The sequence below is a fragment of the Liolophura sinensis genome, chromosome 11 (assembly GCF_032854445.1).
Source record: "Liolophura sinensis isolate JHLJ2023 chromosome 11, CUHK_Ljap_v2, whole genome shotgun sequence".
Lineage (NCBI taxonomy): Eukaryota > Metazoa > Mollusca > Polyplacophora > Chitonida > Chitonidae > Liolophura > Liolophura sinensis.
Window position 1 is genome coordinate 6,080,207 of NC_088305.1, and position 17,626 is coordinate 6,097,832.

The window sequence follows — 17,626 nt, forward strand, 5'->3', positions numbered from 1 at the left end:
TGTGTCGATCGATGACGGCGCCATCTTTGAATGCTTGTCAACGCAGGGCCATGGGTTGCATATAGCAGACAGGTGGAGTCCACTGCTATATCTCAGGGGTTAGAATGAACGAACGATCACAGAATGCAGACACCCATGGCAGTGTGAGAGACGCTGCAAACTGGTCACGTCATTTTGGAAACAACACAGAGCGTCGACAAGTTCCACTTCAAAAACATCAGCCACCACCACCTCATGCGACCACCAGTATTACGTAAATAAGTTTGGGTTAAGCTCTGGAATAATTTTGTCCATCATCGTGAACAAATGTCATTTATAGAGCTTTGATATAAAAGTCAAAAAAGTTATAAAAAAATCAGGCGATGTTTAGGTTTTGCTTTCCATGTCACTTTATTTCATGTATTGCATACGTCATTATTTTTCTCAGTCATATGTTTTTACTAATTTCTCAGTGGTTGAACAATGGAGAGATGTTTGATTTCTTTGCTATTGTAAAGATTAGCGTCTTGTTTACATGTAACTTTCTATTTGGCTACTTGTTTCAATTCATTCATGCTTCACAGAATGACGTTGGCCAAATATGGAGGATATCCTTTTCAGATGTCAGCCACATAACAAATTCATGTGACATATGCACATTGGCATTTAACCCTTACCATGTCCGTCTGTCTCTTACATCTTAAAACCATTGTACATTTAATACAGATATTTATTACAGGAAAGCTAAGAGCCATACATCTGGATTCCTCTCCAGCCGTAAATAGGAAGGTCTGGCAGCTACACGCGGATGGTCGTGGGTTTCCCCCGGGCTCTGCCCCGTTTCCTCCCACCATAATGCTGGCCACAGTCGTATAAGTGAAATATTCTTTAGTACGGCGTAAAACACCAATCAAATAAATAAACATATAAATGAACAAATAAATAAGAGCCTTATATGTACATGTGAAATACTACTGTGCAGAATGACGTCACAAACCTCAGGTGTCAATGTGAAGGGTAGTCATGGTAGCGTAAGGTTACCACCCTCTTCTCATGCAAGTGAGGGCCCCTCCCACGTCACTCAGACTGGATCTGTCCGTCATGTTCAACTCCTCGCCTCGGACACGTGCATCTCCTACACCCAGTCACTGACCAAGCAGGTATGGGGATTTCATTGAAATCAGATATAAAGCTCAGCAAAGTGTTATAGTCTAGACGTATCATGTGATAAAGGATACATGATAGGTACTGTAAAATGAAAAATGTTGAATGTTCTGCCCGAAAAAATGGAAACAATTTTATATCTTTTAACCCGTCTGTTTTATGCATATTTTCTGCCATTGGCCAGAAATGTTTGGAAAGGACACCGTTGAAGAACTGGCTGGGAATGCAGGTCCAACTTAGCAAACCAGCCAACCCAACACCCCCACACCCCAACACCCCCAACACCCCCACACCCCAACAGATATCCAATTTAGGTACCAACCCCTTCCACCCACACAGTTGTCTTGACAGCTCTCCACATTGACAGCAGGCTATTTCATTTCTAGACTGATGCCTAAGAAGAAAACTGAGAAGTTTTTTGTACTCTCATATGTTATCCTAAACTGCATATATTATGAATTAAAAACCATGTACCCTTTAAGCCCTTTGACATGAATTCATTGAACCTCGATTGATTCATTGAATAATTGGCTGATTATTAACTCTTGTCAAAACCATGTCTCAAAAACAGTAATCTGCTGGGTCATCCATCCATGCTTTGTGATTGTCTTTTAGAGTCCTACTTCTGAAGCTAGATTTACCAACATTTGATCATCATATTAAATGACTGGTTTTAATTTTGCTGTTAAATGGAAGTTTCTTACTTTGGATTCAGAGGGCACTTTTTTTTTTGGCCTATGTTTGCCCAAGAAAGCCTACATATTATGGGTCATAATTAGTAATGAGAACATCCACATTTTAGAATGATAACTTATGTCCTTGAAGAAGGCATTTACAGTATGTAGCATGTTTTGTAAGGTGAATTAAGGTTATATAAGGCCATCTACATGTAGGTACATGTCTGGATATCAATTTATGTACACAGGGGCCTCCGTGGTCTAGTGCTTAGCATGCCAGAATGACACAATGACTCGGGAGCCTCTCACCATTGTAGTCACCGTGAGATCAGCTCATGCTGGCTTCCACTCCAGTCATACATGGGAAGGTCTACCAGCAACCCATGAACGGTTGTGGGTACCACTGACCCTGACTTTCCAATCATCCAGCCTCAGACAGATTTCCTCCCACCATAATGATGACCACCATCATATAAGTGAAATATTCTTGAGAATGGAGTAAAACACCAATGAATGCAATAATACAGTATACAAATTAATACACTCAAGACAGTGAAGTGTTTTTTCTTTTTGATCAGGACATTTGAAGACCTTTCTCACACAGTACCTGCATGGATTTAAGGCATGCTAGTGCATCACAATGACCTATGAGATTCTTACCAATACGGTTGATGTGAGCTCATGCTGGATTCTCCTATGGTCGTACATGGGAAGGTCTGGCAGCAATCTGCAAATGGTTGTGGGTTCTCGGTCCTTCCCTCCATTATGCTGGCTGCTGCTGTTGTATAAGAGAAATATTCTTGATCACAGCATTAGACACCAATCAAATAAATAATTGAATATAAATTTACGTGTATAAAGTCTTTGTACCCTTTTTTATTATTGTGTACAGGTGGGTCGCGGCCACTCATTTGCTCGTTCCTGGAGCAGGCATGTCCATCACCTGGACAGCGACATTTTCTCTGAAGCTGCTATCAAGGATGTAACAGCGAAGCTGGACTCCCCTGGAGCAGGATTCCCCTATGGTGTCCAATCTGATATACACGACCCCTCACAGAACAAAGCTAATGCTGATGAACTTGTCTTTAGTAAACAAAGGCAGAATAGGTAAGGTGTCATTTCTTGTTTTAATACAAATTTTATTTTGTGTTTTATGGTCAAGCCAACACTAAAAATATTCAAAACTGGGTCAAAATAAAACTGAAAATTCTCTTACTATTTTTTCTGATGGTGTTTTTTTATTATTTTTTTTTTTTTGTATATTTCCTTTTCTAAAGATTCTACAATCAGGTACAAGAATAACCACCATAGTCTACAATTTCCACCACTTGAAGTTTTCTTTTTCTTTCACTCTTCCCTGAAAACATTTGAAAGATTTATTCTGCTGGTAAAGCAACAGGTGAATTTGTGGTGTTAATAGTCAGACTGGATAAATGATGAAATAATTTTACTCCAGTAGTTGCCAAACTGTCATTAAAAGAGGACACAGGGGTATGAGTGAACATTTTCTATGATAACCTATTGCAGGACCTTTCAAACATTAGAAAGGTATAACAAGCCACAGTGGGTAACACCCGAAACACATGGCAGATTACACACAAGTTTGACACATAGCATAAATTATGCTAGCGCAGCACATTGATCCATCAGCCTCCCTAATGGAGATCGCTGTTAGTTAAAGGACAAAACAGCACCTGGCCAAAACATATTTCAGTGGAAGGCAGGATACTCAAACTTTCTAAGAAGTGTCAGAATATAAGAAGTAAAGAAATATTTTATTATTTTAATGAGATTTCACTGAATAACCTGTAGAATAAAGTGACAGTACTGCACAAATGGCTGGTGTGAGCAGAGGCAGCCATCTTGAGGTCTTGACCTGCGTTGCCAGCCAGTTCTTGAGTGGTGTCCTTTCCAAACACTTCTGGTAATTGGCTTAAAAGATATAAAATATGCGTAGAAATAAAAAAAATTGTTTCCATATTTTCAGGCATAGCATTCTTCAACACTTTTCATTTCAGAGTATATATCATGTATCCTATATCCATTCACTCCATGAAGTGACACATGATAACACAGAATTACTGCATAAGACATCATTTTGAGATCATCTACAACGACTTAGTTACATGTAGCAGAAGGGCCATTTAACGAAGTGTTATGGGTCAGGTGTGTATCATTTACGAACCACTGCAGATGTAAAATCAGTTGATTTCCAAACCGTGCCGCCATAACGTAGTTCATTTTGAAACCAAGATTTCACCGAGATGAGAGCTACCAGCCAAAAACATTGTCCTGCTACCTGTGCGGTCAAAAGTCGCTAATTCAGTTCTGCCAAATTGTAAACAGGTTAAAAAGCTATATATATGTTTAAGTTCAAAATTCACTGATCATTACCTGAGATGCGAGGTGGCAGAACTCTGGCACCACTCCAAGAAAAGTAACTATAGGAATGCATAGCTCTACAGGAATGTATGCAGAGGTAGAGATAAGCAGAGCTGGAAATGGGGTGGGAGGAAGGGTGGTATCTTTCCAAAGCAGCCAATTTATGACATTTTAATGCATCTAAAATTGCACTTTTGAAGCAGACTGATTTAGGCCATTTACTTTTTAAATTCAGAAGACTGTCTGGTACATGTGCAATGTTTTATACATGTTAGTACAGTTGCTCTTGTGTCTTTACAGAAAAAAGAGGGAGAAGTCAAAGGGTTTAAATCTGCGTAGCAAAATGGGTTTTTTCAACCTGGTTCGCCATGATTTTCTGGTAAAGTAAAAAAAAATTTTTTTAATCACATATACATGTAGTTCTGTGATTTTTTGAAAGACTTTTCTTACTGCCCAGTGATCCGTAGATGCAGCTGGTCATCTTGTGTCAATTCCACATTGTTCAGATTATGTCCATGTGCACAATCTAACATTCACTGATGACAGCATTCACCATGAATATGGTATTCAGTTACAGTTATCTGTATGTCTCAAGTGGGGAAGTTTGTCAGTGACTTACCAAAGGTCAGTGGTTTATGTCATTTACTCCAATTTCCTCTAGCAGTAAAACTGACCAGTATAATATTAGTAAAAAAAATTCTGGTGTATGGCATTGAGAAACAATCAAATAAATAAGTAATTTTGCACGTTAGCCCAGAAATTAGGCCTAGGCTTTACACTGTTCTAATGTTTCAGGTTTGGTGGGACAGGTTTTCCAGTCGCCTGTGGGAAGTTCCTGTTTTTCGAGATGTCATCAATAAGACAGAGAGTGAGCTTTCTCAAAACTTTCGTAGCCAACATATAAAGTCCTGTCCTTGATAATGACATAAAATCATGCAAGTTTGATTCTTCGTACTGAAAGGAAACACGCCCTTTTGCAGCGTGCTGAGTTGAGATAGTTGGCACATCAAGACTAGTGAGTGGAATTTTTTACTACTGGATATTAGAAGTGGGTAAAATGCTGTCTGTGGCTAACATGGATATCAGTAAAAGAGTCGAGTTGTAAAAAGTGAAAAGGTGTACTGTGTTGTTTTGGGGTCTCTGAATTTTGACCCCGCAGAAAAAAAAAGAGAAAAAAAAAACTGGACTCACCGATGCATGTTAAAGAACAAATTAGATTGAAATGAATGAAACTATATGCTGCTACATTTATGTGTATTTTACCAGGTCACTTTGGTTCCAGTGTAGTTTCTGTGTTCATCTTTACCAAGTGGATCTTCTGCCTCAATCTTACCCTCTTCCTGCTCTGGTTCTTTTTCGTCATTTTGCCCAGCATGATTTACTTTCCTTACAAGGACGTCAGTCAGAAGTTCAGGTTCTCAAACCTGCTGGATGGAAAGGTATTACTATTTTAACAAGACTATACATAGTCAGATAAGCTTGCATCTGGTTGATGACCATTTCATTCTTGTTTTCAGCTGTATTCGTGAACTGAACACAGCTCATCACAACAGGAAAGTGGCATGCATACCTTGATAACTTTTAGTTTTAAACCAAAACCCTTGCTGGCTGTAATTTGTGACTGTTCTCACTCCCTATTCTATAATGTCTGACAGCCAATGTTTGATTCCCCCCTTCTCTTGCAGGGAATACTAGCAGAATCTTTCTTCTTCTATGGCCACTACCCCAGAATGATCAATGGGTACCACCTAGACTTTGCGTATCTCCTTATTCTGCTCACCACCTACTTTGGAAGTTTCTTCATTATTTTAAGAGGGTAGGTAAATGAACATGTAAATGTACTTTTCTTAGAGCTACCAATACTTTGTATATGTCAACAAATTAGCCACAATATGACTGAAATATTGCTAATGTGGTGTTAAGCCATAATCATTCATTCATTCATTCAGCAAAATGGCTATTACAAACTATGTCTACTGTACTTGACCTAAAGTTCAGCTGTTTTTAAGTGACACATTTTGATTGATTCATCCACATTTGAGAGGTTTTTTTTGTTTTGGTAAGGCTTTTATGTGCATCTGGAAATGCATTTGACATACTAAACATAAGATGAAATATAGTATTTTCCTTTCATCTTGTTTTGATCTGACAGTATAATCTGTTTTGAGATCTGCATGTTGTTATAAATCATACATTTCCTTGATTGATGTGTGGATTAATGTAATAGCGGGGCCTCCGTGGCTCAGTCGATTAGCGCGCTAGCGCAGCGTAATGACCCAGGAGTCTCTCACCAATGCGGTCACTGTGAGTTCAAGTCCAGCTCATGCTGGCTTCCTCTCCGGCCGTACGTGGGAAGGTCTGTCAGCAACCTGCAGATGCTCGTGGGTTTCCTCCGGGCTCTGCCCAGTTTCCTCCCTCCATAATGCTGGCCGCCGTCATATAAGTGAAATATTATTGAGTACAGCGTAAAACACCATTCAGATAAATCAGGTAATGTAATAGCTACATTTCTTCTGTGTACGTGTAGTGCTTACTGTTTACATGTGAACAAATGACACTTCTGGTAGCATTATTAAATTACCTAGAAATTGCAAGTTAAAATCTTTGAAGGAATGGAGTGCTGAGGAGGTCATGAGGAAACACATGTACCGTATAGTTTACAACAATTATTTTGTGCTCCTTTAGGAAACTGAATTGTAATGCCCATTTGTTCTCTTACAAAATGCCTGATACATCAGTTCAGGATGAAAGATCAATATTCTTTTAAAGAAAAAACTTTAAAAGACAGATCAAATTATGTTTCACAAGAAACCAATGATTTTTTTCAACAGTCATTTGTGCATGGTACATCATGGAGTTTATGGTAGAAATGAATGATAATGGCTTAACGCCACTTTGGCAATATTTCAGCCATATTGGAAAATATCAGAGATTAGTAATGTAAGATCAGAGAAGTGTCCTTTTTTTTCAACCTTTTTTGAATGTTCATCTGGTGTTGACAATACAATCAATTTCTTTTTGTGATGCAATGTAAGCTAACCCACTGTAATCAAAACATCATGTGCAAATGTCATTCAGAATTGCCCGTAAACTTGCGAAAAATGTTGAAGAAATATGATGCTGCTTTAGCTAATTTGGTCTTTGTCTATGTCAACAGAATTGCTCGTGCAACCTGTTTAACTGTGCGAGGGGAGGACAATACACGTCTCAAATTCACCACGCTGCTGTTTGCCACCTGGGATTATAACCTGACCTCCAGGGGAGCTGTTTATCAGGCCAGTCAGAGCATCATCAACACCTGTAAGGTGAGATCAGCCATGTCAGCTGTACAGTACATATATGTGCAGGAGCTACTATCAACTTTAAAGGTGGAAAAAACATAAAAACTATACAAAGTTCACATGAAAAAGTGCGAAAAGTTAGTTGTAAATGTGGCCTTCAGTATTTTTTTTTTTTTGATTTTTCTTTAAAGAGAAACAGGCATTTGAAAATATATTTTGTGTGGTGGGTATTTGGGGCCAACTTTTGGTATATATATATATATAGTCCTTGTTTTAAATTGTTATAGTCTGGCTTCCTCTCCGGCCGTATGTGGGAAGGTCTGCCAGCAACCTGCGGATGGTCATGGGTTTCCCCCAGGCTGTGCCCGGTTTCCACCCACCATAATGCTGGCGGCCGTCGTATAAGTGAAATATTCTTGAGTACAGCGTAAAACACCAATCAAATAAATAAATAAATTAAATTGTTATAAATTAGGATGTAATAAATGTATTGGCACTAGAATTTGATGTGTACAGCTAACATGTGTTAAACCTGGATTTTGGTCATATTTATAGTTTTAATGTATTCATAAATATTATCATAATTCATATTAAATGCACGTGTTTGTATATCAACGACAAATTTACATTCAAATAAATTTATAAGACATGGATCACATTCTTGTTTAGAACATTATTATACATCCACTATAAATACCAAAAGGTTATCCCAAATACCCACCACACAAAAATATTTTCAAATAATTTCCTGAAAAAAAAATCTAAAGAAAAATATTAAAGACCATATTTGTAAAGAAGTTCTGATGCTCTTTTATCTGATTTTGGCATCATCTTTGTATATTCTTCTCCTTTAACGGGATCATTGACCTTTCATATCACAGCACAAGGGACCGGTATCTCCAGTGATGTTGTGATTTTCAGTCAACGACACCAGTTTTATGGGCAAGCCAAGACTATAAAACCCAAGAATGGAATGAAAAAAAAAATATGTGAAATCCGTCTGACTTTATTTTGACCAATCTTGAGGGTTTTGTGAATTTCCTTTGTGTTTAGGCTTTCTGATCATGTAAATATGTTTTCAAGAGGAAAGTTAGCTGGGATAGTTTTTCACGCATAATTTGATTCTCAAGTTTTATTTGTATACCTTCTTCCAACATTGAAAAGAAAAAAAATTTGGCCCATGAAAGGACCATTTAATAAATTAATGTGACATTAATATGTACATTAAAATATCCGTCATGAATTGGGATGAAAGAAAAGTCACAAGCTTTAAAAAGAGAAAGTCATGAATTTTTGTTTTCTGTTCTCTAAGCATCAGCTGGCAGGAGCTCTTGTACTTTGCTACTGTTAGTATTGAATATATGTGTACTAATATTAATGTGTAGAAGAGCTCATGCCAAGTGAGCTGTCATTTTGTTTCATGTATTCATTGACTTTCTTTATTCTTATTTCTTTAATAATATTACAGTGTGTCATTTTGTACCATAGAAGTCTGGAATGGTTTAAAGGTTAAGACAGTATGGTGTACAGGTCTAATCAAATAAATCAGTCAATCAATCAATCAATCAAAATCCTATGCAGGACCAAATGGTGGAAGCCAAGGCACATGCAGCTGTCTTCTTGAGAAGTAGAACTGAGAAGACCAAAGTGATTTTGCTGAGAATCCTAGCATGGACAATCACCATGTAACTGACAGTTGTTACACGTTTCTGACATTTCATGAAGTGTGATGTGCCATCTGTGAAGTGTAGTAAAAAATTATAGCAAACAGTAAAATAAAGTGTATTTCTGATGAAAACCATAAAACACAGTTTCGGAAATCATTTTTCCAACTGAGTAAAATATCTTTAAAACACTGGAAACCATGGTTGCCTTTTGGCAGCCAGTGGAAATCAGTCTGAGTAAAATGTTGATTTTATATCGTGATCAGTGATGCCACTGTTCAGAACAGAATTAGATAAAACTGAATGTTTCAGTTGTACTGTATTTGATTGAAAGAAATCAAAAACAAAAAAACAAATCAAACTATTTACCTAGACAGTAGTTTAATAGTCAGTTATCCTATGTACCCTTCATGTTGATGTTTTCTTTGCCTTTTATGAAATAAGACGTATATGGATTTAGTCAGGAGTTCAAACATCACTCACTATAAGCATGCACACTTCATGGAAGAGTATTTTATTGGCTCCCAAGTTCAGTTTCATCTTTGACTTTGCATGAAACTGTTTAAATCGTTCCTCTTTTTATCCCTCAGCCAGAGGGTATAAATTTAGTTTATTTTATTTATGTCCACCTGTTTGTCAGAGCTCAGAGAACCAATTTATGAACTTGTAGAATTCATTATTACACACACTGGGATAAGGCTTGCTAGAAACATTGTATCTCCCAAACTCATCAACCAATTAATTTTCAGAAGAACTTCTTACTTGAAAAACGGGATGTTATTAAATTGTTACTTGTCAGTTACTAGCAGTTGTGATGTATAAATTTGATCATACTTTAGCTGCAGCAAGGCAGCTTGTTAAGTTAGTTGTTTGGTCAGATTTGTTTGGATTCTGTCTGTTAGCATGGCCCATTCACTGAATGAGTGTCCTTAATGCAAGATGATACATATGTAGACATTTGGCAGTTCTTACCAAGGAAGCAGATACATGTAGAAGACCTTTTATTACCTTGATACCTTTACCTTTGTAATATATAAAGACAAGGTAGCGAGTTAGCAAGGTAACGAAGCGAGGTAGTGAATGGGGGTAACAAGGTGGCAAAGCCAGGTAAAGACGTAGTGAATCAAGGTGAGTCATCTCGCTAGAGTACCTCCCTGCCTCACTACCTTCCTGCCTCACTGCCTCACTGCCTCACTGCCTCCCTGCCCCACTACCTCCCTGCCCCACTACCTCCCTGCCCCTCCCTGCCCCACTACCTCCCTGCCCCTCCCTGCCCCACTACCTCCAGCTTTGTAATGCAAGGTTAGGTATTGAAGTATTAAACAAGGCAGCAGGATGTCCTCTGTTCTCTGGCGACTTTCATATGTTAGAGCTGTTGCAAATTTTGTGTTTGTTGAACAAAAATCATCAACATCAAAACTTTTGGGCTGGGGCCGTATTCATCATATGTCTTTAGACTTAAGTCAAACATTGAAACATAGCGACAATTAAAATGTTTTGCATGGAAGGTTTAAAGTTTGTACGCAAATTCTTTATTGCAGAACAGTGTACCCACCACAATTTGAGTTCTTTCCTGTTCTGAGTTTGTCTTTTTAAGGACTTTTATGGCTTAAATACAGGGGTCTTCAAAATACACCAAACTCCTAACAATTAACTGTACAAGTACAGTGATGTTATAAAATGTTGTTCAATCATAATTTGTTGTAGCATCCTTATTGGTGCGGGATGTACTGGCATTTTCTTCCTCGTAGTTAATGTGAATTTTGCTGATGCAAACCACTTAGGGCAGATTTCAAATGCTACTGGGGTGAGTACGAAAACATGTCTGTCTGTCATATAGAAAGATCGATCTGCTTTACTAAACTTTACTAAACTTATACCTTCCCTGCCAGTTACATGTAGGGCAAACAAATCATTTTAGCACCATTTCCTTGATAATTGTATGCATAAAATCCACTGAAAAGGGTGCTTTAGACATCAAAAAGGTTGAAGATTTACAACATTCATTTCTACTACGTGTTGTACATGTAAATTAAACTACTTCTTGACTAACATTGTAATTTCAGTAATTTCTTGGCATTTTTTTTTTTTTTAATTCAGTTTCTTTCCTTTTCTTCCCGATTTGCTTTACTCAGATCAACCTGTCTTCAGGATTTTTCCAGGTGTATGGAACCACAATTATTTTCAGTCTGATCAACATCATTGTCCCAATGGTTATCACTCGAGTAAGTATTTATACGTATTAATTATTAAATACTATATTAATGCCAGACCATGCTGGGCAAATTTTCCTACAATATTTGCCTCATCACAGCTACTTGGCGCCTGATCACTGGGGCCACACCTCGCTAATCCTGCACTCACTGACTCGATCGGGTACAGTGTATCAGTTAAAGGCCCTATGGTTTACTCCAGGCACTTCTCCGTTGGGTGATGACTCGGTATCATTGCTGTACTGCTCCTCCTCTGATCTGAGAGCTCAGACAAATGTTATGTCAGTGTGTAGGAGGAGCACGACATTGGGTGATGACTCAGTATCAGTGCTGTGCTGTTCCTCCTCTGATCTGAGAGCTCAGACAAATATTGTGTCAGGGTGTAAGAGGAGCACGTCATTGGGTGATGACTCAGTATCATTGCTGCGCTGTTCCTCCTCTGATCTGAGAGCTCAGACAAATGTTGTGTCAGTGTGTAGGAAGAGCACGACATTGGGTGATGACTCAGTATCATTGCTGCGCTGTTCCTCCTCTGATCTGAGAGCTCAGACAAATGTTGTGTCAGTGTGTAAGAGGAGCATGACATTGGGTGATGACTCAGTATCATTGCTGTGCTGTTCCTCCTCTGATCTGAGAGCTCAGACAAATGTTGTGTCAGTGTGTAAGAGGAGGATGACATTGGGTGATGACTCAGTATCATTGCTGTGCTGTTCCTTCTCTGATCTGAGAGCTCAGACAAATGTTGTGTCAGTGTGTAAGAGGAGCATGACATTGGGTGATGACTCTGTCATTGCTGTGCTGTTCCTCCTCTGGGCAAATGTTGTGTCAGTGTGTAGGAGGAGCATGACATTGGGTGATGACTCAGTATCATTGCTGTGCTGTTCCTCCTCTGATCTGAGAGCTCAGACAAATGTTATGTCAGTGTGTAAGAGGAGCATGACATTGGGTGATGACTCAGTATCATTGCTGTGCTGTTCCTTCTCTGATCTGAGAGCTCAGACAAATGTTATGTCAGTGTGTAAGAGGAGCATGACATTGGGTGATGACTCATTATCATTGCTGTGCTGTTCCTCCTCTGATCTGAGAGCTCAGACAAATGTTATGTCAGTGTGTAGGAGGAGCATGACATTGGGTGATGACTCAGTATCATTGCTGTACTGTTCCTCCTCTGATCTGAGAGCTCAGACAAATGTTGTGTCAGTGTGTAGGAGGAGCACGACATTGGGTGATGACTCAGTATCATTGCTGTACTGTTCCTCCTCTGATCTGAGAGCTCAGACAAATGTTGTGTCAGTGTGTAGGAGGAGCACGACATTGGGTGATGACTCAGTATCATTGCTGTACTGTTCCTCCTCTGATCTGAGAGCTCAGACAAATGTTATGTCAGTGTGTAGGAGGAGCATGACATTGGGTGATGACTCAGTATCATTGCTGTACTGTTCCTCCTCTGATCTGAGAGCTCAGACAAAGGTTATGTCAGTGTGTAGGAGGAGCACGACATTGGGTGATGACTCAGTATCATTGCTGTGCTGTTCCTCCTTTGATCTGAGAGCTCAGACAAATGTTGTGTCAGTGTGTAGGAGGAGCACGTCATTGGGTGATGACTCAGTATCATTGCTGTGCTGTTCCTCCTCTGATCTGAGAGCTCAGACAAATGTTGTGTCAGTGTGTAAGAGGAGCATGACATTGGGTGATGACTCAGTATCATTGCTGTGCTGTTCCTCCTCTGATCTGAGAGCTCAGACAAATGTTGTGTCAGTGTGTAGGAGGAGTACGACATTGGGTGATGACTCAGTATCATTGCTGTGCTGCTCCTCCTCTGATCTGAGAGCTCAGACAAATGTTGTGTCAGTGTGTAAGAGGAGGATGACATTGGGTGATGACTCAGTATCATTGCTGTGCTGTTCCTCCTCTGATCTGAGAGCTCAGACAAATGTTGTGTCATTGGGTAGGTGGAGCACGACATTGGGTGATGACTCAGTATCATTGCTGTGCTGTTCCTTCTCTGATCTGAGAGCTCAGACAAATGTTATGTCAGTGTGTAGGAGGAGCACGACATTGGGTGAGGACTCAGTATCATTACTGTGCTGTTCCTCCTCTGATCTGAGAGCTCAGACAAATGTTGTGTCAGTGTGTAAGAGGAGCATAACTTTGGGTGATGACTCATTATCATTGCTGTGCTGTTCCTTCTCTGATCTGAGAGCTCAGACAAATGTTGTGTCAGTGTGTAAGAGGAGCACGTCATTGGGTGATGACTCAGTATCATTGCTGTGCTGTTCCTTCTCTGATCTGAGAGCTCAGACAAATGTTGTGTCAGTGTGTAAGAGGAGCATAACTTTGGGTGATGACTCATTATCATTGCTGTGCTGTTCCCCCTCTGATCTGAGAGCACAGACAAATGTTATGTCAGTGTGTGGGAGGCTATGTACTACATGTATGTGCAAGGGAAAGGTACTGAGAGATCACTGAACTGCTTCTGGTGTAGATAGGGATGGCATTTGTACCTGTAAAACATGATCATGAAATACATTTTGTGTCCATAAAGTACATTTATATATGGCACAAAAATTATTTTTACGTGTACATCCCTATTTCCTGAACAGAGTCTGTGCACAAAGAATAAGTGCTTGTTGCCTCATACATGTATGTATACCTGTATGTTATCAGTGGCCCCGTTTGGTGCTCATCACTGAGAGATCACATCAAGGAAACCTGACTGGCTGGTCCAGTGTCAGTATGACTGAAAATTCAGTGTGACATAAAACCTCCAGCATATATACATATGTTGTAAGCTTACGAATGTTCTTGTGTTCTATCCGCTAGCTGCCGATCATGGAGCACTACAGCACAGGACAGTGGGAGCTGAGGGTGACACTCGTACGGGTGTTCTTTCTGAGGATGGCTAACCTGATTGCCCTCATGTATTCACTGTACAGCACGGTGCAGCACGTGAGTGGTCTCCCTTATGTCTTAACCATTTGGTATTTGGAGATCATTTTGATTTTATTGTGGAGATGTACATGTGCAGTGTAACACTGGTTAAAATATTTTTCACTAAAAATGGTAAAGTCAATTTCAGTAGGCTGAATTGTGTATATATAGGTATAAGTTTTGACCTTATTTTGCCACATTCTGATTTATATTATGCGGCTGACATTACTCGGAGCGTATTATAGAGATTTTGATTTATTTATTTTATAGGTGTTTTTTGCCGTACTCAAGAATATTTCACTTATACGACGGCAGCCAGCATTATGGTGGGAGGAATCCGGACAGTGCCTGGGGGGAGTGGGGGGGGGGGAATTAGCAGTTTTTTTTCCATATTTCTGTCCGGGCTCTATCTCCAATTGCTATTTCACGGAGACTTTGATCTTTTGATGGATATACAGATACACTGATGACGACGTGTCACAGCTCCCATTTGTCCATTTCTGAGGTTATACACTATTTAAACAGATATTATTTGGTGTTCAGGCTATAACTCCAACTGTTTTCCGCATAGACTTTTAATTTTTGGTGGATACATACACACACAAATGATGATTTACATGTGTCCATTTCCACGGTAATGACGGTTGTCATGGTTGTCAGATTCCCATTTTCCATGTATAAATAAATGACAATGTGTAGCAATTCACATTTGTCCATAGATAAATAGATATGATTTCATGTTGTTCGGCAAAGAGTTTTAATTTTTCCTGACTACATACATGACAATGTATCACAACTCACATTTGTTGTTTTATTTATTAATTTATGTATTTATGTGATTTGATGTTTTTTTCACATTTTCTCATATATACGGCGATGGCCAGCATTGTGGTGGGAGGAAATGGGGAAAACTCACGATCATCCGCAGGTTGCTGGCAGACCTTCCCACCTATAGCCAGAGAGGAAGCCAGCATGAGCTGGATTTGATCTCACAGTTTCCTCATTGGTGAGAGGTCCTGGGTCATTGCACCGGGCTGGCATGTTAACCAAGTCAGCGCCATGTTGCTTTTATAGATTTAGTACCGCTATTAAGAGATAAGTCAGTACTGGGTGTGATAGATCTACATCTAACTTCAGTCAGATAGGAGAATATGCTAGCTAAGTGAGGCCAGATGTATGCTTCGTTAAGCCATCAGTGTAAACATGACAGAACTAGGAGCACTAAATGGCTGTAGAGACCCAGAAATGTGACCAGTAAGGTAGGGGGTCTCTGTGGCTGTGGGAGTTAGCACGCCAGCGCAGCATAATGACCCAGGAGCCTCTCACCGATGCGCTCGCTGTGAATTCAAGCCTGGCTCATGCTGGCTTCCTCTCTGGCTGTACAAGGGAAGGTCTGCCTACAACTTGCAGATCATCGTGCGTTTCCACCAAGTTTTTGTTCGGTCTCCTCCCCCCATAATGGTGGCCGCCATCAGATAAGTGACATATTCTTGAATACGGTGTAATACACCAATGAAATAAATAAATAAGTAAACATCAAGGTCACACCAACTTAAATTCTTCTTTTAGAGGCAGACTAAATCTGCAGTAAGACTAAATACAATATTGGAGAAGTTATATGAATAAAGATAACACTTGATAATCATAGAACATTTCAAACAATTTTTCCTTTTGGCAAGTTACTGATCAAAAAGCCTTGCATGACAGAAAACAGAAAAAAAAAAACATCCAGATTGGACAAATTAAGAAGGTTCCATTTTGGGAATTTTACTGTGGGGCCACCTGGAAATCACAAAATAAAAACTGGTGTTGACTATTGTACTATTGAACTTACAAGCAAAGCACTATGGGGATGGGGCTGTTTTATTTTGCCACCACTCGGCATTCACAAACACATGACACAACAGTATATGTTTGTAATTTGTAGAGATCATTGCCTGTTTCAGCTTGTTGATGACAGTCAGACTGGAGACAGCAGCCTAGGCTGTGTGGGGACGGTGCTGGGGCAGGAACTCTACAAACTGGTCATCATGGACACCCTAGTACATGTGAGACAGAAATTCATCGCCTACATAAAATGTTTACAACTTTGGATCATCTGAGAATGCTCATTAGATGTGTAGGAATAAATACTTTGAGCCATTCAGGTAGAGTTGAGTAAAAGTTGAAAACGCTGCGTCTGGTCAACTTGATAATCATGTATGGTAAACAATTTCACCAAAGTGCCTTTATTATAGGTTTCAGGTGAAATTTTACGGACACAGTAGATATACAGCCATCTATGCAGAATCAGTGAGTGATTCTATAACAACTAATGGCTCATTAATACATATGTTGTTATGTTGATTTATGAAATCAGATGTAATTGTGTAACTGTTTTTTTTCTAATTGGAAGAAATCTTGTTGAAACATCATTTCTTAATTGGATGCAGCAATTATTTTTCTATATTTTTGTTTATTAAAACCGTGTAGCTATTGGCCCTGGATAGATTGTTCAATTAATTTCATGCATACTTAATTGTGTTTTCAGGGTCAGAGTTCGTCAGATTTTATTCTGATTGGTGTTTCTGTTACCTTATGCTCTGTCATTGAAGAACTTGTTTTTTTTTTTTTTGCTTCCAAATGCATATTTATCAGGTGTGTTTCTCATCTCACAGGCCATTGTCAACCTCAGTATGTACTTCGGGGCCTACTTCTGGAACAGACAAAAGAAGGAATTACACTTACCCTCAGCTATACTGGTCATCATCTATAGACAGGCACTGATATGGGTAAGCAAACTTTAATGTGTGGGCAACTGCCCTCAGCTGTACTGGTGCTCGTCTATAGACAAGTGCTGATATGGGTGAGCAAGTTTAAATATGTGGACATTGCCCTCAGCTGTGCTGGTCCTCATCTATGGACAGGCACTTGTATGGGTGAGCAAGCTTTACGTGTGGGCATCTGCCCTCACTGTGCTGGCCCTTATCTATAGACACGCACTGATATGGGTGAGCAAGCTTATGTATGGGCATCTGCCCTGAGCTATACTGGTCCTCATCTATAGACAGGCACTGATATGGGTGAGCAAGCTTCATGTATGGGCATCTGCCCTGAGCTATACTGGTCCTCATCTGTAGACAGGCACTGATATGGGTGAGCAAGCTTCATGTATGGGACATCTGCCCTCAGCTATACTGGTCCTCATCTATAGACACGCACTGATATGGGTGAGCAAGCTTATGTATGGCATCTGCCCTGAGCTATACTGGTCCTCATCTATAGACAGGCACTGATATGGGTGAGCAAGTTAAATGTGTGAACATCTACCCTCAGCTGTGCAGGTCCTCATCTAT

The 17,626-nt window shown here is 39.6% G+C and overlaps 2 protein-coding genes across 3 annotated transcripts in view; both read left to right on the forward strand.

Annotated features, from left to right (window-relative positions):
* Window positions 1-55: 55 nt before the first annotated feature.
* The window catches only part of LOC135477790 (transmembrane channel-like protein 7), a 38,656-nt gene continuing 21,085 nt past the window's right edge, over window positions 56-17,626 (forward strand). The window contains exons 1-6 of one of the 2 annotated variants that reach the window (XM_064757992.1): window positions 56-253; window positions 962-1,139; window positions 2,713-2,927; window positions 4,503-4,581; window positions 4,998-5,070; window positions 5,469-5,641. In XM_064757992.1, coding sequence (XP_064614062.1) covers window positions 105-253; window positions 962-1,139; window positions 2,713-2,927; window positions 4,503-4,581; window positions 4,998-5,070; window positions 5,469-5,641 — 867 coding nt within the window. In that variant the 5' untranslated portion in view covers window positions 56-104. Of the gene's footprint in view, window positions 268-961; window positions 1,140-2,712; window positions 2,928-4,502; window positions 4,582-4,997; window positions 5,071-5,468; window positions 5,642-17,626 lie in introns of both variants that reach the window. The other variant, XM_064757993.1, reaches the window with a different exon arrangement.
* LOC135477704 (transmembrane channel-like protein 4) overlaps window positions 5,894-17,626 on the forward strand; it is a 17,765-nt gene continuing 6,032 nt past the window's right edge. The window contains exons 1-8 of the mRNA XM_064757897.1: window positions 5,894-6,018; window positions 7,360-7,507; window positions 9,065-9,168; window positions 10,855-10,954; window positions 11,283-11,372; window positions 14,184-14,309; window positions 16,238-16,339; window positions 16,949-17,062. Coding sequence (XP_064613967.1) covers window positions 5,933-6,018; window positions 7,360-7,507; window positions 9,065-9,168; window positions 10,855-10,954; window positions 11,283-11,372; window positions 14,184-14,309; window positions 16,238-16,339; window positions 16,949-17,062 — 870 coding nt within the window. The 5' untranslated portion in view covers window positions 5,894-5,932. The remainder of the gene's footprint in view (window positions 6,019-7,359; window positions 7,508-9,064; window positions 9,169-10,854; window positions 10,955-11,282; window positions 11,373-14,183; window positions 14,310-16,237; window positions 16,340-16,948; window positions 17,063-17,626) is intronic.